Source organism: Urocitellus parryii, chromosome 6 (genome assembly GCF_045843805.1).
Source record: "Urocitellus parryii isolate mUroPar1 chromosome 6, mUroPar1.hap1, whole genome shotgun sequence".
Lineage (NCBI taxonomy): Eukaryota > Metazoa > Chordata > Mammalia > Rodentia > Sciuridae > Urocitellus > Urocitellus parryii.
Genome location: NC_135536.1, coordinates 119253410 through 119279229, shown reverse-complemented (window position 1 = coordinate 119279229; position 25820 = coordinate 119253410). Strand labels below are relative to the sequence as shown.

At 37.1% G+C, this 25820-nt stretch overlaps 1 protein-coding gene across 1 annotated transcript in view; it reads right to left on the bottom strand.

Moving 5' to 3' along the window:
* The window catches only part of Peak1 (pseudopodium enriched atypical kinase 1), a 300160-nt gene that overhangs the window by 69284 nt on the left and 205056 nt on the right, over positions 1-25820 (bottom strand). Inside the window, exon 7 of the mRNA XM_077799587.1 lies at positions 10755-14012. Coding sequence (XP_077655713.1) covers positions 10755-13897 — 3143 coding nt within the window. The 5' untranslated portion in view covers positions 13898-14012. The remainder of the gene's footprint in view (positions 1-10754; positions 14013-25820) is intronic.

Sequence of the window (25820 nt, the reverse complement as noted above, 5' to 3'; positions counted from 1 at the left end):
CAAAAAACTACTTTTCATTGCCTCCTTCTTCCACAGTGAAAAGGGCAATAAGTACAGAAGGAACAATGTATGAAAAGTGAGCGGGAACATTTAAAGTAATGGAACATCATTCCTCAGAAGTGATATAAGCAGAAATGGGGAAATAAAATAATTTAAATAGGCTGATGGGAAATTCATAATGGGCAACAACAACAACAACAAAGAGGGAATAATGGAGTTAAGACTTTGGAACCATTCATAACCTTTTGATGTTTATTCTTAGAATAAGATTAAACACACTCATAAAATGTTAGGAAATGAGGATTTGGCCTAGCATGACATTTGTGATTTTTGTTATAAGTCCTGGCTGACTGAAGACCATTCTAAAAGTAAGAAAAAACATCTGAGATACCAGCAGTAGGTGTCCTAGCATGCAGTAATGTCTCAGTTATTCTATCAACAGTGGACAAAGGTGAGTATGAAGGACAGACCCCTGTGACTAAAAACTGCTATAAGAGGAACCACAGTGCCTATACCTTCTAACCACTCTGCCAAGGACCTCTTCCTGAAATGCCTCTTTTTCTCTGCCTTTCCTCTGTTCCACAGCATCCATAGATCTTCATGGCCACCCAGAAAGGTCTACAGGGGCCTCTCAATGGGACTACATAAATGTTTTCACTCTTTTTTCAAATCTTCCAGGACACAATCTTTCAGCATCAAGTAATCCCATCTATTCCAAACTCAGTCTTCAAAGACTATTCCATCCTGTATTATCCATGATACTTTACTATTTGAGGGCTCTTCCTTTTTAGAACACCCACGTAGGGGACTGAGGACTATAGAAAGCACCCAGTAAGGGGTGCTGGCTAAATCAAACTAGGTGGCATTTGGGAAAGCAAGCACTGGAGAAGGTCACCAAGATCTGTATCCATATTCCATCCAGCAGAATTTTTGCCTGTACTACCATTGGCAAAAGGAATCAGAAGAGGTTCCAATGTGGAACAAGTGAGTGGGGTTAGGGAATTCTCTTTCCACAATGAAGAGAGATGAACAGGACATCTTCCTAGATACAGAATGGAGCTTTAATCATGTACCAGATGCACAGAAAAGCCAGCTAGTTGATTCCTAAGGTTATTTCACCCTGTGAAAATTAGAGATGTTGGTAGAGAACTGATCAGTGTGCCATAGGTAATGTTATTTTGTTTTTTAGGTGAAACTTTTTCTGATATTAAGAGATCATTGTTCTAGAGATACTACATGAGAATAAACTATTTGTCCTAAAATTAAGCCTTTAAATACCAACCGATGACTCTAATCAATACTCTATTACAGTTATATTAAATGATCACTTACTGAGACCATGGCCTAGAGGTCTGAAGACATGCCTAGATATTAGAAACTCAAATTTAATTTCAGCTCTGCCACCAATGTTACTCTGTCCATGTCTCCCATTATTTTTCTGTAAACTGGGTATAGAGACATTTATAAGAGTAGGTATTAATTAGGACATTCACATAAAGTGTTTTCAAGAGAGTGAATAATTGTGCCAGTGGTACTTGGAGACTACTTGACAGGTCAATGAATCAGTACACATCACCATGGCTCTTAGTTGTCACACAGGTGCCTTCCTATGCTCAGGATGACTTTAACAAAGGCCTGGAAGACACTAACAGACTCAATAATCCCTACCAATAGTGCAACAAAACCCAATTAGGGGTCCTGACTGCCTCTGAAGTCATAATTTGGCTTTGTACCTACTTGCAGAGTGGCCCTGGGAGTATTAACGATCCTGTGTCTCTCTCAATTCCCTATCTAATAGGAAGGATGCACTGTCACATCTGTTAGCACAGCTCTGAAATACTAGGTGGGAAAGTGTAAGAATTACCCAAGTACTGCTATTTAACTTCGGATTCATTAGGGAGTGCGCATATAAAACTGACCCAAGTAGGGAATTTTCGTTTGATTATTCATTAGGAGACTCTAAGCAAGTCAGTTTACTTCTCTGTAGCTGTATCATCCCCCAGAGGAAAAGAAACATAAAGCTGTGTGAAGACCATACCCATCATGGCACAAGTACTCTTAACCATTCTGTATCACTCTGTAATTAGGATGAAGTAAGATAATTACCAGTTTCCTCTACAACAAGATTATTTAAAAATTCAATAGCAAAGATGTAATCTAACTCTAGGAAAAATATGTCCAACAAATGTAGGTATAATCTTTATACATGCTGATAGTCCAGAAGTTTCTTTAGAGCAAAAAAACATCTGCTCAGGAGAGCAAGTAGCCACTTGGAAGCTATTATCTGTCTCCCATTATTTTTCCTTTATGAGAAGGAGGAATTTGATCTTTAGGGGCCACATTTGTCCTAAATTTGAAGAGATGACTTTGATAGCATTCTCTTAGTAAGAAGTAGAAATAACACAATAACAAGTGGAGCATAATTTTAAAACAAAACTTCCAATTGAATTTTCTAGAGAGAAAGAAAGCACATTTTACCATGGTCTAATGAGTGTTTAGATTTTTTCCATACTCTGTGTATATTATGTATATACACATGTGTATTATGAGACCAGGCTCCAGTTACTTCAGTGAGTTCCAAATCTTTCTAGAGTTTGGCTGGAATGTCTATAGACTGCTAGCATAGCTGACAAGCACAGACAAATCTGACATTAGAGCTTAGTCCAAGGGTCAGCAAACTTTTTTTGTAGAGGTAAACATTCTTTGTGGGATGTATGGCCTATATTGCAACTACTCTACCTTTATCATTATAATGCAAAACAGTCACAAACAACATATGAAAGATGAGTGTGGTTATTTTCCAATACTTTATCATTTATAAAAACAGATATCAATTTGGATTTAGCCAACCAACTATAGTTAGCCAACTCTGGGTCTGTACCCTTGAACTCTGGAGTAAATTAAAATGCTCCCAGGGCTGATTCCTGGATTACTGAGACTCAGTTTAGCCTTAAGTCTCTGAGAAGATCAAGAAGGCCTTGGAGGTGTAAAGGAAAGTTTATACAGTTATGCATTCCAAAGGGAGCAAAGGTATGCCAAATCCAACCTACCTGTCCAAATCAGAAACTGGTTGGAATTTGGACAGAATTCCTGAGATGGTTCTGAGAATCTTAAAGGAATCTGATTTACATGGAATCCCAGAGTACATGATAGTATGAGCATGATGTTCAGAGGAGGTAGAGTTAGAAAGGTCATCTGAAGACCAAGATGCCATTCAGGTGACAAACGGTATTCTCTACTTTGGCTAGAATGTTATTATCTTAATCACTAGATTAGATTTTTTTTTCTCATCAGAAAAGAATTTTGTTTGAACTAAAATTTTAAGTATATGTATGTGTTTGGTAAAAGATTTTGCCTATTAATTGTGAAACATTATTTCTATAAGGGTGAAACTAAGTGCCTAAACTGGGCAACTTGTGTTTCACAATATTCTAACATCCAACATCATAATTTGGATACAGAAATTATGTCTGAAAATTAAATTAATATGCAAATAAATAATTGTAATTACTGGAAGAAGGAAAGAAAAGAATGAAATGAAGAAGTAGTTTTGAAAATTATGAAGATGTGGATAAATCTAAAATAATATAAAGGATTATGTGACAGTGACAGGATGAGGGAGTTATTTTTAGATTGGACGGTCAGTGAATAATTTTCTGAGGAGGTGACATTTAAATTGAAGACTGAATGACAAGGAACCAACCATGCAAAGATCTGAAGGAAACATTCCAAACAAAGAGAACAGCTTATAAAAATGGCCTAAAGAATGGTTATATTTGGCATGTCTGAGGAACAGAAAGCAAGCTAGTATTTTGAGAAATTCATGAGCAAGGAAGGAGTAGATAAGTTAAACTGGTAGGTAGACATCCTATTATATAGAGACTTCTTTCACAGTGGTGAAACAATGGGATTTGCTCGGTGGATATTCTAAAGAGATAAGGGGGCAAGAGATTAGGCAAAGGGATTAGGAAAATACTTTAGTAAACCCGGTGAAAGATGAAGCATGAACCAGGGTGATAGAAGCAGAGATGGAGAGAAGTAGACAGATGTGGGATATATTTTGGACATCCAATAAACAGGGCTTGATATTTTGGATGTCGGGAAGATGGGAAGAAAAGAATCAAGGATAACTCTTGATTTTCTAGCATGAGCAAAAGGATGGATCATCATGGGTCATTTGCCAAGAAGGGAAGACAGGATGGAACAGAGATGTAGAGAAGGATTAAGCTCTGTCTTAGACATGTTTCATTTGAAATGCTCATTTTAAGTACAGATATCAAGTGATAAGTTTCACATTTAAGTTGCAAAGAAGAGAATGAGGATGGAGATTTAAATTTAGGAGTCAAAATGTATAAGTATTTAAACTTTTGATACTCTATGGTGCTTAGCTAGAGGTTAGCCATTAAGATTTAAAGAACCCTTTTTAGTATATGGTTATGATTTTTTTTGAAAAAGCTTATCTTTTAGAGCTACATACTGAAATATTTGCAAATGAAACAATGTCTAGAATTCACTTAAAACAATGGGGAAAGTGGTTGGGATACAGATAAAACAAGATTGCCCATAAGTTGGTAAGTATTAAAGTATGATTCTTTTGTAAATGGTACTTTATATTCATCTATTTACTTTCGTAAATGTTTGAAATTTTCTATCACAAAATGTTTACAATAAACATAAAGTGATCCATTTTAAGATGGTCTGTATTAAAAGGTAACCCTATAGCATTGATTCCAAGGTCAACATTATATAAAAGGCATATATAAGGCATTCAGAAGGAAAAGATGCCAGAATAACTGGAGGTTCATGAGCAAGAAGGTAAGATTAAACAGGAAGATGTCACATCTGTAGGGGTCTTCTACGGTGTGGAGGTATGACTGGATTTATACTTCAGAAAGAGCACGTGATGGTTTTCAGAATTGATCGTAGAGGGCAATACATTGAATAAGGATAATCTTAAGTTCTGGTTCCGAAAGCATAATTTTGTAAAGAAGCCAACCCCTATTGCTAGATATTGTGCTAGATGCCTTATGGAAGTCAAGTTAAAAGTCAGCTACTCAGTGGTAAACTCAGAATTTAAATCTCTGACTGTAGTGCTTGCATTTTTTCCTACTGTGCAATATTATTCCCCATGTTATGGACACCAAAGAGTTGTAGAGATGGGAAGAAGGTATCATTCTAAAAATGATAGTTGAGAAATTCCCAGTTGGTCATAGACCAGAGTAACCATCAGATTAACTTCCCTTGATGCAAACTAGCTTGATAGAAATGATGCATAAAGGGGAAAAAAACAGAAACAAAGAAATGATGCATAAGGATATGTTCCTGAACCAAAAATTGAACAAAGGGATCCCACCCTCTAGTCCACTTAGTACTACTGCTAAAAAAGAGTTTATTTTAAAAAAAAAAGGTACTTTCCTACCTAAAAACTGTTTCCTCCATAAAATCTAAAAGATAAAGGCCTAACATTTCAACATATCATCCAGGGCTCTAGACAGCCTGTCCTAGCAGTTATTAAACTTTTTGGTTTCAGGGTGCAAAGCTCTTAAAAATAAAGAACCATAAGTGCTAGTTTGTATGGGTTGTACCTATTGATGTTAATGAGAAATATAAACTGAGGAAATTTACAAAGTTAATTCATTAAAAAAAAAAAAAAAAAACCTTACTGGGACTGGGGATATAGCTCAGTTGGTAGAGTGCTTACCTTGCATGTACAAGGCTCTGGGTTCAATCCCCAGAACCAAAAAACAAAAAACTAAAACAAACAAACAAAAAACCTTTAAAACATTTTCAGATCTCTTTAACATCTGTGACTTAATAGAAGAAAGCCAAATTCTCATATTTTCTTCTGCATTTAATCTGTGATGGATATACTGCTTCAATTAAAGAATATGCAAAAAAATCTGTTCTCATCCAGATTTATAGGTGGGAAACGAGGAGTATTTTTAATAGCCTTTTAGATAACTGTGGATATTCTTTGCTACTGCACCTGATCTTGACGAGTGGTAATTTCTTAAAGGTTAGCTGCCATGTAGATCTGAAACCGTAGCAATGAACTTTTTGTATTTAGTTACATTAAAATCCACTGGCCTCGCTTTGCAGTCTGAATGGATCCTTACTCATGTATAATTTTGTATTATTATGTAGGGGGTCATTTGGAAATTATAGTTTATTGAGTTATGCATATCCTCCAAATGTGGACACATGACATTAAATAATATTTTAAAAACCTCTTGCTAATTCCACCAAAAATTTCATGGGAAAAATACTTAAGTATTAGGAAGCTGTCATGGTCACAGGGTCAAATATAAGTTTTAAAAGTAATAGGCTCACTATGCTCACTTTTAAGAAAATATCTGCCAGGACTCATTTGAATAATGAGTTGATCTGCTAGTTGTTCCTTCAAGGTGGTCTATGAAAGAGAGTGCTAGTTAAGCTTCCTAACTCAACCTTTGCAATGCCAACTATTTCACAAGTGATTTTTGTGTGTATGCAGCTGAAGTACTCTATATCTACTTCCTGTTTAATCATGAAGAATTTTAAAAACGTACTCAAAGGTTGAGATTTAATAAAATTTACTACTTCATCAAGGGCATTCTTAAATGAAACTTTTTTCCCCTTCTACTCCTAATACAGTATCATGTGATAGCTTTGATTTATTTTAAGGTGTAAGTCATTTTACCTACAACTGTTTTTGCACTATCAGTGCAAATGTCAACACAATGAAAAAGCAAAGGTCTTAATATTTGGGTTAATTAGCTTTTTGTCACTGTGACAAAATACCTGAGATAATCAACTTAAAAGGAGGAAAGGTTTCTTTTGGTCACAAGTTTTCAGTCCATGGTCACTTGGCACCACTGCCTTTGGGCCTGTAGTGAGGGAGTACATTATGGCAGGTAGTAGGTAGCAAAGGAAACTTCTACCATGGTGGCCAGGAAGGAGAGAGAGAGAGAGAGAGAGAGAGAGAGAGAGAGAGAGAGAGAGAGAGAGAGAGGGAGGGAGGGAGGGGAGGGTGCTGGGTCCCAATATTCCCTCCAAGGACACACCTTCAGTGACCTAACTTCCTTCTACTAGGCCCCACCTCCTGAAGTTTCCACCATCTCCCAACAGGACAACAGGCTGATAACTCAGCCTTTAACAAAATGGGCCTTTCAGTGACATTCAAGACCCCAACTTTGGCAGAATTATTACGAAATAGAGAATTTTGTATGGTCATTGTTTGACCTTACACGGACAATACTTTAAGAACCACTGGACTATTTTTTAAATGTTTTTTTGATAAATAATGATTATATATACTTATAGATTGCAATGTTTTATATATATATATATATTTGCATTGTAGAAAGATTAAGCAAAACTGATTAGTATATCCATTACCTCATCATCTTATTCTTTTGTGGTGAAAAGGTTTAAAATAAATTCTTTCAGCAATTTTGAAGTATACATTACATTAACTATGGTTACCAAGTTGTGCAATATATCACTGAAACCTTGTACCCTCCTCCTTTTCCACCGTTCACCAACCCCACACTGGCTCTCCTTCCATGAGTTTAGCTTGTTTTTGATCTTCTAGATTATCCATTATGCTTTTCTATTCACATGTTCTATTTCTATTTGCGTTCTCATTGCTGTGACTTTGCATATACTGTTCCTTGTGCCTGTAATATCTTTCCCAACCAGCTGGCAAAATCCTATTTCAAATTCATTTCTAAGAAGTCTGTTCTAAGCTGATTTAATCCCTTTGTATTATACCACTCTGTACATTTAACATTTCTTGCACAGAGGGCAGAGGAGCTGCTACTCTTAAAGCATCCAATATGTGCCAGACCTTGTGTTAAGCCTATTGTATGTGTTCTCATGAAATCTTCAAATTAATTCTATGTGATAGATATCATTATAATTCTGTTTAGTGAAGGACCAGATAGATAGTTGAGACTAAAGTCAAATCCAAATCCATTATTTCAGCAGTGTCCTTTCCCCTATTTGTTCCAGGCACATACTCAATTTATATTTTCTGAACAGTCTAATAAATAAAATTAGAAATAATCTAATTCTATAATAAAAGGCTCTATAAAGTTTTTCATCTTTCAGAGGCTGGGGTCTGGCCCTCAGCACAGTAGTTTTTCATTCTTCATTCCTTATGACAGTTTAGATTTGGAATCTTCATTTACTTATAGAAAAAACATATTTTCATTTCTTTCAGCACTGTGTTCCCAGCCGTGTGATGGTAATTTAATGATCACACTGCCATCAAGCCAGAAACACAAATGTTGACATTTGATTGTAATGTTTTTCCTCTCAAAGTTGCTTCAAGTGAATACCAATGGCATATCCAAGCAAATGAGGTAATTATTTAAAAAGCAAATGATGTATATTTTTCAATATGCATATCATGTATTAAGCTTTTCATAATGTTAAAAATAGCCTATTGAATACTTCTTTTTCTTCTTACTCTGGACATTATGAAATGAGAAATTTTCAGTGTGCCCCTAAGAACAGCTTAATATTTCAATCATGGCTTCACTTAAGACTACAGCAATGTTATCTTTAGAATGGTGGTGAGACCAGTGGTAATAAAATGTGGCCCAAGGAAAACAGATCAGCCTTACCCAGGAACCTGTGGAAGTACAAAGTATCAGGACTCACTCCAGACCTCTGCCTCAGAAACTCTGGGGGTGGGGCTCAGCAATCTGTGTTTCAACAGCCCTCCGGATAATTATGGAACATGGTCAAATTTGAGCATCAAGAGGCAACTCAATTGTGCCATTTGGATCCATTATGTGAACTATAAAGAGCTGATAAATTTTGGAAGACATGACTGGTCATTATATAATACAATCAGTGACAACATAAGCTGTATAGTAAGGGGTCTGCCATGCCCAGAGTCTGGGCTGCCTTCAAGCCCACATATAGTGGAATGCAGACCAAGGAGAGATCACATCCTCACAAGAGAGGCCAATGTTCTATCATTCCTTGGCTCTGCCTCCCAAGGTGTGAACACATCCACCACAGCAGTACTTAATTAGGAGTAAAGCTGTTTATTGATCTGCAAGACCTATCTACCATTCCCTCCTAGGTAACTCTAACCAACTGCTTTTAAATTGCTTCTTTTCTAAACAAAACAGTAATCTGCAATACATGAATTTTATTGCTACTGGCTTAAAACATTCTATCACTAAGTATGTAAAAATTGAATACGATTTTCCACTACTGATGACAAAATTATTCATTTCAGGAATATACTACCACTATTCTAGTTACTTTGTTATTACATGGATTTAAGGAAAACAGAGACTTGCTACCATTTTAATAACTATTTGAAGGAATGTAAAAGGCTAATTTTAATGAAGAATACATATAAACACCCGAGCATTTTGTTAGGAAAAGTAAAGATATTAACTGTTCACTTCATTTTTATTTATGCTTTTCTAAAGAAAAACTGGTAAGAGAATTTGCCCCAATAATCAGAGGTTCATGTCTTTGCCAGAGAGAAGGTCTGGTCAGGTAGAGAAGGTTTACTATCTGTCTCTACGTAAGTAGGGAGAAGGACTCAGAAGAATGAAAGACTCAGGGCATATCCGTATTTGTCAAAAACCTGGAATAAACCTCCTTTTTTTATTGGCAGTTAATTAATTTTGTTTCTAATACAAATGAGAAAGAAAAACCTCCTGAATATAAATGTTTATGTGAATCATCACAAGCCCAAACAGGAAAATTTTGTTTGGTTTTGTGCATGTGTGTGGTGGTGGTGGTGTGCCGACAATGGAACCCAGGACTTCATGAAAGCTAGGCGATCACTCTACCACTGATCTATATCCTCAGCCCTTTATTTGATCTTGTGTTCATTAATAATGCAACGCTTTAGAAAGGATATAATCTTGAGAGTGACATAGATCAGGGTTTGAATTTCAGCTCTGACAAGTTCTAGCTTTGCAACTCTGGCCAGTTCTTAACTTTTAGTTAAGATTTTTAGTTTCCTTATATGAAGAACCAGTTACAGGGTTCTTATAGAATTCTTATGGAATTTTATAGGATTTGAGAAAAATATTTGGGACATGTCACACACAGAGTAGGAGATCAATGACAAATTATTAAGGTAATAAAATAAATTAGTGCCTAGAGATCTCATGAGCATACAATCTGCCTAGCTGAATTGAGGATCATACCATAAGGATCTCAACCTCGATAACCTACTCATATTTCTCCTCCAAGTTAAATATCTATAAACTGCTCGTCCCTGCTCCCCATTTTTCCAAAACACTTGAAAGGAGGACAGAAAGAGGCAGCAATAAAAAACCCAAAGATTCCCTTAAAATAAAGTAATATGTATAGAGATAATGCCTTGGTGAAAGCCAAACTGAACTGTATATGCAGTTTTATTCCATTTACAGTGAGGGAAAGAGCATTCATTTGACTCTGTTTTTTCCTCACACTATCACAGCAATTCAGAACGATCTATTCTTTATTTCTGTTATGGTGCTGTGGGTTTGTTCTTTTCTGTTAAAGTCCCTCTGTATTCACTAGAATGCAGCAGGCTATTTTAGCTAGAGATCCAGGGCCATAAACCTTATTCAGTGCAATAAGATCACTTCAATAATATTCTAATCTTGGAATGCAGTTATAAAGATGCATGATGGCCTCAGAGTGCTACTTACAAACAGGAATGGCTCTTATGCAATCTTAAAAGATAAAAAACATAACGCCTGAAAATGTGTTAAAAAATTTCCCATATTCTGCCAGTCTATTTTACATACCTGTGAACTTTCTCAGGAATCTGTGATGGAGAAGAATGACTACTCTTCTTCTTTTCTGAGTCCCGCAGTAATGCATCCTCTGTTCTACCCTTTTTGGTGATTGCTGACTGGTCAGCCCTGGCCTTACTCTGATCCACATTGAGCTGGTCCTGGGCAGGGTCACATCTATACATGAAGACAATGGCTGGCTTCTCACTGGACTCTCCTTTTGCCTCTGTAAACCAGTGATGGCGCTGAACTGGAGGAGGAGGCAGCATGTGGATGACTGTGCCATCCAGGCCCACCAGTTTCCCTTTCTCTCGTTCTTTCTCTTTGTCATCTTCCTCATCTGTTTTCCTACGGCGGAAGAAGCTTTTAAATGAGATCCAACGTTTAGGCTTTGCATCAGCTGCCCGCCTGCTGCCTTCAGAGTGCAAAACTGATTCAGCTTCCGTTGATCTGGTAGGGCTGGTTGGTTTGGCCCAGTTGGTAAAATGCCTCTGTAAAAGGTTACTTGCATGGTACGGGGAAGAAGTAGAGCGAGGCGGGGGAAAGGGAGGTGGTGGCTCACTTTGGGGGTTGCTCACTAATTTGGAAGGAGGGGAGGCAACTGGCTTTGAGAATGGGTCTTTCTGTACTTTATTGGTAGGACTTTCTGTGGTTGAAGGTGCTTCAGCCTCACCACTAAGTTGAGATGTGAAGAGTGACTTGGGTCGAACTGGTGTACCCTTAGGTGGACTCTTCACAGCATCAGCATCTGGAGGAATGGCGTAAAGCTCTTCCACACTGCAGGCCTTAGGGCCAGACTGAGGTGTTTCTGGAGGAGACTGGGGGGGCTGGATAGCAGCCACAATCTGAGAAAGCACTATGCTTGCTTTCTCCCTGCTGCTGCCACTGTTGTCCACAAGTTGAGGCTCCTGTGTGCCTTCTGTTTTGGTCACAGGCTCTTGAGTGGTTCTCTGGATTTTTGCTGGGGAGCTGTGACTGGAACTATAACTTCTCTGTGGGGAAGACTGACCTCTGTTGAGACAGTTGTTAAACTCCTGAACCTTCTGAGCCACGGAGCCCTTTTTACGCTCTGTGCTGTTTGAAAACCCTTTGGCTTGGGGACATTCAGTGGGTTTGCTAGTGGCATCAGACACTTTGTTTTCACTTTCTATTTCTTCATAAGTATGGCTTATTACACTTGTGGTTTTTTCCTTCACTGAGAGTTCTCCACTTGTTCCCAAAAAACTTTTGTATATGGCTAGATTGTCATATGCATTTGGATTAATAACAATGGGAACTTTAATAGCATTTTTGGAACTCCGAGCATACGTTGGCTCATCATGAATGATAATTGGAAAAGGTGGCATACCAGCATTGTTGTAACTATTAAATTTTATTTCAGACAAATTAGGTGACTTAACAGGGATGGTTTTAGAGGAAATGTTTGTAGCTGTGGGTGAAGTAGGTGCGGATTTGTGACAATTTTTCCTTGGCAGGATATTTGGTCCAGTTCCACCAGTAATTAATTCAACTTTAGGGATCTTTTGTCGTGGACTGGTGCTGGAAGTCCACACTTCCTGGTATCGGATTGCACTGGATTTTTGGAAATGGGCATTTATCTGTCCTGGTGTCAATGCAGGTGAAGATACTGGGGAGTTTGGAGTAGAAGATGAGATTTTTGTCTTGGGGCTATTAACAGGGCCCTCAAGGTGCTCACTGGCCATGGCTGCTGACACATCCACGACAGTATATGGCTTGCACAATGGCTGTTCCAGATTTACAACTCGGTAGGGCTTTGCTTGCTCCTCTACAGGGACGAGGTTTATGGTTACTGCTTGTCCAGCAATATCTGTAGAGGCTTTACTTTCTTGCTTCTCAGTTTGCACAGCAATCTTGCCATCCTTCTCTTCTAATCGGAGAGCAAGGACTGCTTTGTGTGTCTCTGGAACTTTAACTGGGCTTTTGGAAGCTTGTAATGATTCCTTCTCCAGATTATTACCAGGAAGGCTTTCATTATTGGCTTCAATTTCCTTCATGTCCTTAGACTCTCCTGGGTTATTAGGAGACATCCCCCCATTACAAATCTTCTGGGATAAACTACTGGCTGTCTCAGAATGTGATTCTTCTGTTAAAGAAGAATCTGGTGATGTGGAGTCAGATGACACCATGCTCTGAATGCTTCCTTGTCCAAAGGAGACCACAGAATTGTCTTCATAACCGTTCAGGATTTCATCATAGCTGTCATCATAGTCTACAGCACAGATTCTCTGGAGTGACTTATTTCGTAGGGGGATGGTATTCCATTTTTTGTCCACAAAGAATCGAACAGGAGACAAAGTGTTTGCTCTAAAGTTAGCAAAGCGAGGTTGACCCCTCATGCGAATCTCCATGGCCAGTAGCTCTTCATCGCTCTCATCCCAGCTCTCATGTTCTTCTTCCAAGTTATTGAAAAGTACATCTTCCTCACTCTCCTCACCACTAGAGAACTCTGGGTAGCAGAACCGTCCCCCTTCATTACTGATTACTTCTGTGCTCCCACTCAAACTAACATGTTTGCCCTGAGTATCCTTGATGCCACCAATCATGCAACTTGGAGGAAGCTTTCTTTCCAATGATCGTTTGTAGCAATCATTTATTCTTCCTAAGAATGTTTCTCTGGAGTTTGTTTCATTTCCTCTTATCTGAGGGTTGGTGTCCAAACCTGCTATCTCTTTTAACACTTCAGTTAGCCCATTATTGTTATTTGATATCTTCTTTGCACTATCATTGTTGCTATAAGGCTTAGGAACATGGCTAAATCCTTCAATATCATCTTCATTATTATTGTTAAGTGGTTTCTGACTCAAGGCAGTCCTGTTTCGGTTCCACCCTACAATGACAGGTTTGTTCTCACATTGTTCTTGGATGCTAAGCTCAGCACATACACTTTGCCCATCTGCCACCATCATAGTGGGCTTCACAGCTATAGTGGGTTTTTTAGCCACAGGAGGCCGGAAATTTCCGGTGTTCCTGACACGGTGGTTATTACTGTGATTGGCATTAGTTTTCACATTGCCATGGGTGGTGGATGCCTTCTCAGAGTCTGGAGGGAGTTGGTGTAAGCTTTTAGGTTTAAAGCAATTCTTGCATTCACCAGGCTTCCAAACGTGTTCAGTGAAGGTGTTACAAGCAGACATTTTTAAAAATAGAACTTCACAGACAATGCTTTTCTTTCAGTGCATGGCAAAACTTTCATCTGTTAGTTTTCACCTCCCCTATGTTATTACAGCAGCTCTTCTAAGTATGATCAATCTGTGGGGGGAAAAGGAAAAAATAATCTGAATGAAAAAGGCACTAGAAGGCTTAACATTATGAATGACTTGAAAAAACTGGCTCCTTCTTAAACTTTTCCTTAAATTAAAAGATTAAGAGATGAGCTAATTTGGAGGCTTCATAATATCCCTTTAGCCAATCAGCAACTTAGAAAGTGAGCCTCTTAATTAGAACTATGCACTCTTTTTGGCTTGCCATCTCTGCGGCAATGATATGACCTTCCTCTCTTGGAAATTGTGTGTGTTTGTGTGTGTTGTGTGTGTGTATTTGCATTGCTAGAGATCCAACCTGTGGCCTTGAATTTCCTAGGCCAAGTGGTCTACCAAATAGCTACATCTGCAACACCTGGAAATGACTTTGACACTGCTCATCCTGTTACCAACCAATCTCTCTAATATTTTTTAGTTATTTATGAGTTCCTCCTCTTCCAACACCCCTTGAAATTTTAGTTATTTCACAGACTCTTTGAATTCAAAGCATTCAAAACGAATCCTCCTCTCGCTACCCCATTTCTCAACTCCAAGTAACTTCTCTCCTCTACCCAGTCCTCCTCCACATCCCAAGCCACCTCTCACCCTTTCTTTATCTTACATTACAGCTAATGTCATCACCATCTACCTAGACAGCTAAATGTCAACCTTCTGATCATCTTTGACATCTCTCCTCCTCCTACTAACTCCAATCCTTACTAAACTCCCTAAGTTAGTTGTATCAATTTTATCTTGTAATTTTTATTTTATTACATTTCATTGCAACCCATTCTTGCCATTATCAGATACTCACTCTCTTTTGCCTGGATAAATGTGATAGGCTATTAACTAATCTCCATGATGTGTAGTCTCACCCACTCTAATATAGCCTCTGTTTCCTTTGCTACTTAAAATGTGGGTTTCAGGTAAGCAATACCAGCCTCACCTGGGAATTTGTTAGAAATGCAGTTACCTTAGACCCAACTCCAGACCTAATGAATCAGAATTTGCATTTTAATCTCAGATGATTCCATTTTACACTACTATCAGATTTAACTTTCTAAAATCCTACTACAATCATCATATTAACCAGCTTAAAAACTATTCTGTGAACTAATTTTACCAAATGCATTGGCTCTTAAATGTCAGTGTGCATCCTGGGTGGTGCTAGCTCACTTAGGCAATCACGGTAGATCTACTCAGTCAATCTTTGGGGGAAAAATCCAGGATTCTGAAATTTTAACATGTTCTCCAGGTAATTTTAAGTGCAATGAAGTGTTAGAACCTCTCAGTTACAGGATACAATGCAAGCCCCTTACCTTTCAAGATGTGGTCCCTGCCTCCCTTCTACCTGTGTCTTGAAAATCAACTTATCATCTTATATTCTCAATTTCACCTGGGCTACTCATTTCTCTTTGGATTATTAAAATCTTTTAGATATGCTTTTATGAACAAGTGCTTTCATTTTTAGTTGTTCCCCCATTAGTTTTTGAGCTCTGTAGGTCTAGCATAATGAATAAACACTGATGATTAAATGTACTTTTTTTTTTTTAGGTTTAGAACAATGAATCTTGTGGCTCTCTTTTGTTTTAGGCTCACAGCTGCTGTTATGGATTAGATAAAGTGTGTCCCAAAAACTCAAGTGTGAGACAATGCAAGAAAATTTAGAGGTGAAATGTTTGGATTATGAAAGTTTTAACCTATTCAGTGCATTAATACACTTGAATGGATTAACTGGGTGGTAACTGTAGGCAGGCAGGTTGTGGCTGAAGGCGGTGTGTCACTGGTGGCATGCCTTTGGGGTATATATTTTGTTCTTGGTGAGTAAACTCTATTTCCTGGTGGCCATGTCCTGAGCTGCTTTCTTCCACCACACAATTCTGCCATGTTGTTCTGCCTCCATCTTAGGTGCTACGGAATGGAGTCGGCCATGTATGGACTGAGACCTCTAAACTGTGAGCCCCAAATAAACTTTTCCTTCTCTAAATTATTCTTGTCAGATCACTGAAAAAACTGACTAAAATAGCTGTAGACCTTTTCACAGAATACCACTACTATTCTGTGTTTCTACTTTGACTATTATAATAAAGTTGGTAATAGGCTTATAAAAACTATTTTAATAAACAGAAAGTTTAACTTCAACTGTGTATAATGACAGTGACAGGATCCTTAGTTTGGTCAGAAAACCAGTTTGTGTGTGTGTGTGTGTGTGTGTGTGCGCGCGTGCCAAGTTTCAGTATGTTTCTAAGGAATGAAAATATGTTTTTTAAAGCTAATATTACAAAGCAAAGTCCCTTATAATCAATAATTATAAAGCATTCTGTCTTAGTAGAATTACAGACTTAAGGGGCAAAAGAAGTCCACACAGAAAGCCCAATGACCCAGTAAGATGAAAATACATTCTTCAATTTTTTTATTCGAACACATTTATTTACTCTTTTAGATATTCTAAAAATTATACCCCTTAGTAAATTAAATAAACAAACACAAAATAATTTCCTCCTAATCTGAGACCTGAACATTGTGAATGAGGGGGAGTAGCAAAAAATTTGGCTAAAAAAATAGAGAAGGGACCAAGAGGTTTTAATCTTTAAAAGTTTTTAGCCTTTTAAGATTAAAGAATTTATCCTAAGAGCAGTGAGAAATCAATAACTAAAATACAGCTCTGACCAAAACCATGAAATCCTTGGGTATAAATCTAACAAATATGTGTAAAATCTAAAATCCATATGGGAAAAACTACGAAACACAGATAAAAGAATCAAAGTGGACATACATGGAGAGATTTACTAAGTTCTTTAGCTAGTGTTAAGATGTCAATTCTCCTCAGATTGGTTTTCAGAGGCAACATAATTCCAATCAAAATCAGAGCCACATTTCTGGTAGAAGACAATAAGCTAAATTTATATGGAAAGAAAGGTAAAAGAACTAGAATAGTTAAAACAATTTAGAAAAAGAACAAGTTGGTAAACTCACACTATTTGATTTTAAGTCTTTGGATAAAATTATAGTAATCCTGACTGTGGTATTAGTGGAAGGATAGAAATTTGGGAGGGGAATAGAGAGGGATGAGGGGGTAATTATAGCCCATAGGCCAAAACTAGTTTGCCCTGGTTTTTGTGCCCTATGCTAAGAATGCTTCGGTATTTTTAAATAGTTTACACAAGTACCTAGATAATATCTTTCACTGTGCCTTTTGGCCTACAAAATATAAAATATTTACTATCTGGTCCTTTGCAGAAAAAGTTTGCTGTTGACCCCTAACATAGATCAGAAAAGAATAGAGTTCAGACATAGACCCACATAAGTATAGTCAACAAATTTTTGACAAAAGAGAAAAAGACAGTCTTTTTAACAAATGTAGTTGAATAATTAGATACTTACAGACAACAAAGTGAACCTTGATCTACACCTCACATCACACACAAAATTTAACTCCAAAAGAATAACAGACCTAAGTATAAAATATAAAGCTATAAAACTTACAAGAAAATGAAGGAGAAAATCATTGCAATCTTAAGTTAGGCAGAGTTTGAAGATACAACACATAAGTATGAAAGAACAAACCAATAATTTGAACTTCAAAATAAATGCTTGCTCTGCCAAAGACATCAACAGGAGAATGAAGACAGGCCACAGATGAGAATTTTTTTGTAAAATAAATTTTATTTGACAAAGGACTTGGTATCTAGAATATACAAAGGATTTTAAAAACTCAACAAAAAAAAAATCCTACCCAATAAAAACCTGTTAAAAGATTTGAGCACTTTACCAAAGATAATGGTGTACATATAAATAAATACATGAAAGATCTAAGAATCCTTAGTCACATGGAAATGCAAATCAAAACTACAATGAGCTACCACTATGCATTTATTGGAATGATTAAAATAAAATTAAAACAAAAGTAAAAACTGGAGGCTGGGGTTGTGGCTCAGTGGTAGAGCGTTTGTCTAGCATGTGCGAGGCCCTGGGTTCGATCCTCAGTACCACATAAAAGTAAATAAAAAATAAAATAAGGGTGTTGTGTCCAACTACAACTAAAAAATAAATATTAAAAAAAAAATAAAAACTGACTCAGGCTAGTCAAAACGTGCAACAATTGGAACTCTCCTACTTTATATTGCCAATGGGGATTCAAATGGTTCAAGGACTTTGAAAACACTTTGGCAGTTTCTTAAAAGGTTAAACATAAACTTGTCTTGGAACCTAGCAATCCTATTCCTAGGTATTCACCCAAGATAAATGGAAACTTCTGTTTACACTGAAACTGGTAGACAAAAACTGGAAACAATTTAAACATTATATGGTGGTAGTCATATAACTGCACTCATTGACAAAACTTATAGAATTATACAATAAAAAGTGAATTTTATTATATGTAAATTAATCCTCAGCAAAGCTAATTTAAAAAAAAACACTTTTACTGCAGGACAGAAAATGAAATTTGGAGAACAGGATGGATGGCAGGAGACTGTTGAAAGGGCTGATTTGGGCAAATAAAGTTTTGATGAGGATCTGGATTAGGGTATGGCATCAGGGAAGCCACAGAAAGGTGGATGAAGGAGTGAATGGATTTTGGAGCACATAAGTGTTGAGGTTTTGAGTTTATTCCAGTGATGTATGGGACTGTTTGCTAAGACAGAGAGCAATGGAGGATGTATGATTTTGAGGAAAGGGTCCACACTTTGGAGCCTGCAGAGAATAAAACAGACAGGTGAATTCAGGAGTCCTGGAACATAGAAGAGAATTCTGTGGTTCTTGTCTATTTGAGAATTACTAGTAGAGAAATACCTAGGCCAAAAAAGAAGACTGATAAGGATCTGGAAAGGTGTGTGAACCAGAAAGAAGAGGATAATTCCCTGCAAAACAGAAAAGTAACATTCAAGGTGTGAAGAGACTAAGCCAGAGGAGGAAATGTCATTAAAAGGGGGAAAAGGCAATTATTTCAATTGCTGCTGAGAGGTAATGGAAAACAAAGACTTACATGTCCCATTGGACACGGCAACATGAACTCATCAGTGACCTGAGCATGAACTGTACTTTCTGGTGCAGAGGTGGGATGGAGACTTGACTGCAGTGAGCTGAAGAGTGAGGTAACAGAGCAATGGTGGATAACTTTTTGGAACGTTTAGGTGGAAAGCTGAAGAAAGAAAGAGCTGGGAGTATGGGGGTCCAGAAAGGATTTTCTCATTTTAAGATGGGAGAAATCAGATACTGTTGAATAATACTGGGGAAAGACACAGGAGATGGCTGAGGCTGACAAGACAGGAAAAAGAGGGGATAACACAAACCTCAGCACCCTAGCTCAATCCTTTTGTTTTATGGAAAGAGACCCAAAGTCCTGAAGAGAAAGTGACTTTCCTAAGTTCACACAGTGAATCAGAGATCTAGAACTGGGATATAAGGCTATAGCTACTTACACTACGTTTTGTTTTCAAATTATTTTTTCTTTTGTTAGATAGTTTTTTTCTTATGTTGTATGCTTACTGTGGAAATTCAAAAATACATAAACAAACCACATGTAATTCTATTACTCAGATATAACTTCTAGTAGTAGTTTGAATCATTCCTAACAGTCATTAATAATTTTTTAAAAATATTGCCTGTATGGATTTAACACTATATGGCACTGAAGACAATATCTTGTTAATCAAGTTAAACCTGCCCCTGATAAGAGAGGGCTAAGTTTTTTCTGTGAAGTAGTATATTTGTTTTCCCAAGAAATATGAAATATTAAAAATAATTCCTCACTTTGAGTATAAGTTAATTCAGTCAAAAGAATACTGTTGAGTTGACTAGCAGTGATCACATTATCAAGAGAATTGCTAAATGAGATTTGCCAGGAACACAATAAACTTATGTCAGAGCTGTGTGAATTAGAAACCCATGTTGGAGTTGACATCCTTTTACAAGTTCTGTGTACATCTGCATTCATGCTGCATGAAACCAAGAGATGAAACAAACACCTTTAGCAAGCACCAGATGGAGCTGCTGTCTAAGCCACAAAGCCTGAACTTTAAGGGTTTCATTTTGCACGCTAATTATGTTTGGAGACAAAGATATGCACTTGAAAACACTGTCAAAACTATTTTAACTGATAACAGGCTTTTAGCAAGAGACGCTATACCCAATACAGGTCAGTCCAAAGAGCAATCCTTGGGCTTGCAGCCACTGTAGAATGACTTCAGTGGCTTATCAATAATAACTAGCAGCTTTTGCTGCTCAAAACTGACACTCTCCAAAGGGAAAACTCTAGTTACCAAAGTAATGCTTGTGAAATAAAAAAAAATGTCTCCTGAGGCACTTAAACAAGAAAATGTAACAATCTGTGCTGGTGTCCTCCATTTATTTGCCAGATCAGGTCTGATGTGGAGCACCCAAATGGAATGTTTGATAAGAAAAGCTCATTTGCTTCCATATTTTTTATAATCTTAAAGCAAATCCTCCAGATGAAATGGTCTAAGGGAGAGTTTAATGGCTAAAGCGCCCCTAGAAGCTAGCCAGAACTCCCATGATCTAAAATCCTATTTCATATTTGACAGTTTTCAGGACTAAAGCCCTTGAGGCTATAGATAAAGCTGTTCAAGAGTAGCCTATTTCACTTCAAGTTGTGACAACCTTTTAAGAACCTATTACTCTCTCTGCTGCTATACAATGATAATAATTAGTTTGCTTCTAGTCCAACAGTTTCCGGCAGATTTGATATGAGACAACCAAATCGACACTGGATTTTGATCGTGAAATAAACTGGCCAGCAGAAAGCTGGAGCTCCTCAAGCCAGAATTACAATTCCTGGCAGTGAAAAGGGGGTGTGCGGGTGGTCTATTAAACACCACACAGACAGCATTCCCTGCAGGCACCCAAGGAGAACCTGTTAATAATAAAGGAGGACAGGGAATGGACTGCTAAGCTCCTTCTCCAATCCTGTAACTCCCAAAGGCCAATCTCTCTCTCCATAAAATCTGTCACATTACTACAGAAGCAGAGTCAAGGATCCTCACTGCTGTGCATGGGCTTTTAAGGACACTCATTGAGGAACTATCCCCCATATGTCATCCAACACATTAGTTCATCTCCAGGATGTTAGGGTAACATTTATAAGCCAAGGTTCTGATTAGGCTTTTGTAATGGAATGTGTGGGTCATTTATGTAAAAAAAAAAAAAAAAAAAAGCAAAGGAAAATGTGACAATCCTCACGTCATTGTTCCCAACCTTTCCTTCTGCCACAGTGAAAAATGCTGACCTGACACCTCGACCAGTTGCCAAACCCTTCAGTATATGACTAAAAAGGTGGAGAGAGGAAGTGAAAGCAAAGCTGCAGGAAGAGGTTTTGCAGGAGATAAAATGCAGCTTTAATTTGGTACACAAATTCCATGGGTAGAAGGAAATGTCTTAATTTGAGATCTGACCAGGAAAAAAAAAAATCACAATTCCTTGTTATCAAAAGACCAGACAAGATCTTAAGACATGACATTCTCTTGTCTAAAGAAGAAACAAAAGAAAGACCTGCTTAATTTTGAAAACTTTAAAGCTCTTTTAAAAGGCTGAAGCCCATCCAATTCCAACTGCTCCAACCACAAGAGTTTTCTGTAACAATTTACTGTTCCTGTCACATGGTAGTCACCTCGGGGTAAGAATTGTGCAATAGCAAAGGCACCATGGCACACCAGTGCTGCTTAGTTCCCAGCTAATTTTCTGAGTTAAACTCTTTGATGCACCAGTTAAACAGTAAAAATACTACTCATTATTATTATACAGTTGGTAATAACTAGTTATAAGGTTATAAACTCCAAAATGTTCCCTAAACCCACCTCAGACCCCTACTTAAGGAGGTAAACATCAGAGAAAAGTTTAAAATGTTTTCTAATAACCAAGAACTCCATAGTTATTCACAGTTTTATTTTGTTTACAATGTTTTTCTTTTTTGGGAATGTGTTTCTTCTAATGCTGTTCCAGTTGGCAAAACTGTTTATCCTTCACAATCCAGTTCAAATTTTACCTCTGTGATAAAAGTTTTCCAGATTCCCTAAATACCTTGCATTATAATTATGTAAGTTCTTAGAAGGCAGAGTGATGTCTTTTTTAATCCCTTTATTTCTTGGGATGTTTGAAACATATTGGATACTAAGTAAGTACTTGCTGAAAAATAATAATTCTAGTAAGTACTAGGCACTATTTGAAACAATTTATTCATAAAACTCTTAGTTTTATGAATAATATATATATATATTATTTAAAATAATATTATTATAAATCTTACTATATATATATATATATATATTATTTAAAATAATATTATTTTAAATCTTACTTTACAGATGAAGAAACTGGGACTTGCCCAAGGTCACTCAACTAGTAAATGGCAGTCAGGATGATATTAATAGTAAAGCTTAGCTTTCCCTGTCATTTGAAGCCTTCTTTAGATACAAGTATGGCAGTCCCCAGAAGATGGTTCACTCAGTACCACTGGCATTGCTCACCAGAGTGTAATTCTACTATGAATGAAGAAAGTGTTAAAATGAGGCACAGCTTTCAATCAGGCAGTTCCACATGCTTAAATGCAGAACAAGCCAGGGGCAAACCAATATATTCACACTAGTCGTGCTTTTTGTGCTTCAGAGTATTGAGGAAATGAATAGTATGGGGCAAATTAAGCACCAACTTTCATGCAATCCAACCTGAATCAAGCCACCATGAATTGGAGGGGCCACTGAAGTAAGTGGTTGAGAGGGCACAGTGAGATGCTGCTGGAAGTCATCTTGCGTTCCTCCTCTCCATGGCCCCCAACCTCAGAAGAAAGTTGTCAAGTGAGGAAAACTGGACTGAAGGCTACATTAAGGAGACAGAGCTGATTGAGATGTAAATAAGGGCAGTGTAAGATTCAAATGGAAGAAAAGCGGGAGAAGGACACTGGGAAGGAAAGAGAAATACAAAATAGTTGATGGTTCTGAGAAAAAAATTCCACTTGAATGTTTATAGCAACAAAGTCAAAGAGAAAAATTTCACTGTAAATCTCTGTATTTTCGGGTATTTCAGTGTGATTTGTACCTTTGGTAGGAGGTATTCTTTTTCCAATTAGCTATAGAAAAGAGTAAACAACAGTACTATAAAACATTTATAATCTAGATTTTAAAAGGGAGAAAGTACTTCTAAATTAATGAATGTCTGAATTATACAATACTTTGAAGAAATATAGATTTATTTCTTCAAGGAAATGCCATAACCAACTTTCCTGGTAGAGGTATTTGGTGGACCTGTTCTAATAAATAGGTAAGAATTATTTTTATATTGGTTATAAATACATAATGGTTTTAAAATACATTAAAAGAGTATTTCTCAAACTGGAATTGAGAATATATTTTCACGGGTTTAAGAGTTCTCCAAAAGAGCTTAATATTAAGCTGAAAGTAAAGTCTATATCTAAAATAAATTAATACAAGCATATGCTGGATCACTGGAAAGGTTACTTATTACCTAAGCACAGTAATATGATTTCCAGGTCCACATATACATTTATCTTTCTAGTCTAAGCTGACATCAAGTGCACTACTCTAACTATAAGGGACAGTGAGAAAAGAAAAAGGCTGACTTTATATGTAAATGATTCAGTCCCTCCAAGTGAAGACCCATATGACATCATGATGGAATCTCAGTGTACTGTACCAATCTTGGATTGTCAATGTCCTACAAAGAAATATGGCTTAAGAAGAAAGTCAACAGTAATGAAAGCTGCAAAGTAAACTGTGGGGTGGCAGGCAGCTCCATATGCACATTGTGAGCAGCAATTTAGTTTTGGTAAAATATCATCTATCATGTTATATTACTGTAAATTTGCATTTCATTCATTTTACAGGGTTTTTTTTTCAGTACTTAACTTTTATAATTGTTCAGATTTAGAAGTAAATGAGAAATATAAATATAAGGAATTCATACTTAATTTTACATTTGAATTTACATAAAATTAATGTATGTCAATACTAAGAAACCGCAGTTGTTATTTTTTCTAATTAAAAGAAAGGTATAAATTACTGAAGTTTGAAAAGTAGTGTTTAAAAACAATATTTTCTTATGTCCAGGAAACATTTCTCTAGTGATCTTATTTACATTATTAATTTACTAAGCATCCGTTGAAGGAGTAAAATAATTATTTTACAGAGCTGTTATGAAAATAAATTCAGATAAAATGTATGAAATGCTTAACTCAGAGGCTGATTCAGAGAAAGAAGTTAATAAACAACAGTTCTCTACACTGTTATTAAATTTCTATATCCTGTGGAGGACAGGAAGGGGAGTGATCTCTTCCAATCCATGCTACACATATCCATACCTCATCTTTCGTATATATATGTATAAGCTGTTGATGGACCTTTATTTTATTCATTTAGTTATATGTGGTGCTGAGAATCGAACCCAGTTCCTCATACATGCACTCTACCACTGAGCCACAACCCCAGTCCCTCCTTACCCTATTTTGACATACCAATTAGGAATTTGAGAAGCTATTTCTATGGAAACACAGTTAACTATGCTGGTTATGCTTTAGTGATATGGATGGTTTGATTTAAAGTGTCAGCTAGCTTGCAAATCTATTTACTATATGTTTCTACAGGGAAAATTGTACTCCAAGTTCTGAGCAACTGCCTTGCAAAGAAACTTTAGCATCCTATCTTGGACTTGTAATAGATGATATCAGGAGGGAGCTGCTGAGCAGCAGGGTAATGTAATCCAACTTGTAATTTAAGAATTCAGGTGGAAATGGAAAGGATACACTGAGAGGAGGGAAGGTGAGAATGTGGTTGGTTCCACAATTACAATACTAAACCAGACAAGGCCCAGAACTAAAGCAGTGGTAATGGGAATTAATTAACAGGCAGGGGTTGATTTGAAAGGCCAAATGGATAAGGTTTATCAATGAGAGGGACACTGGGGAAGGACTGAAGATGACCCTGGGCATTTCTCTAGGTGAAAATCCAGGATGATTTTTCCAGAATCATACTGAAGTGTGCACAATCAAGTAGCACCAACTGCACCAAGTTAACTATAGAGAATAATGGGAAAACAACAACAACTGATGTCTGAATGGAAATAGCAAATATATTCTAAAACCAACTATGTATTAAAGATTCTTTCCCTTTAGACGCATCAGTATCTTTAATCACTATCCTCTCATATAAACTTGACTTTCAACTTTGAGTGTAAATGGTTTGGTCAGATCCATATAAAAGACACAGGATGCTGACGTGGCTGGGGGAGAAAATGAAACAGGTAAAGTGACAATCTTCTATAGCTTTATTTTATTACAGAATAAAGACAGAAAAATAAATCTTGGGTTAAGAAATGGAAGTGATGGGACTAGTGATAGAGCATGAAGGTTGGAAACTGTGGTCAAAGGATTCAAACACTTGACATGGAAATGAACATGCCAACAGGTTCCAGCCCTTTCTTGAGGGTGGTCTCAAGAAAGCAGCAGACGCTTGGACTCTGGGGAGTTAGTGGATATTAATATAAAAGTAGAACACAATCTGATAGAGGAAAAGTTTAATTATCCCCAATTAAAGTATGTTGGGTCTTCATTTTCATTGGTGAAAATAGCTTCCTTTGTCTATATCACTGGTTTATATCACTAAGGACAGCCAAGGATTCTCAGAATGGAAAGTGACAGCTGGGATGCCAGCCATTCCTAAAAAGACTGCCCTGGGCTCCTGGTCCTTGTGGCCAGAATATAAGTGGCAATTCCATTCTATTGCAACAATCCACCAACTAGGAATGCTCAGAGGCACAAGTGAATAACACTCAAGGCCATTACTAACCACAT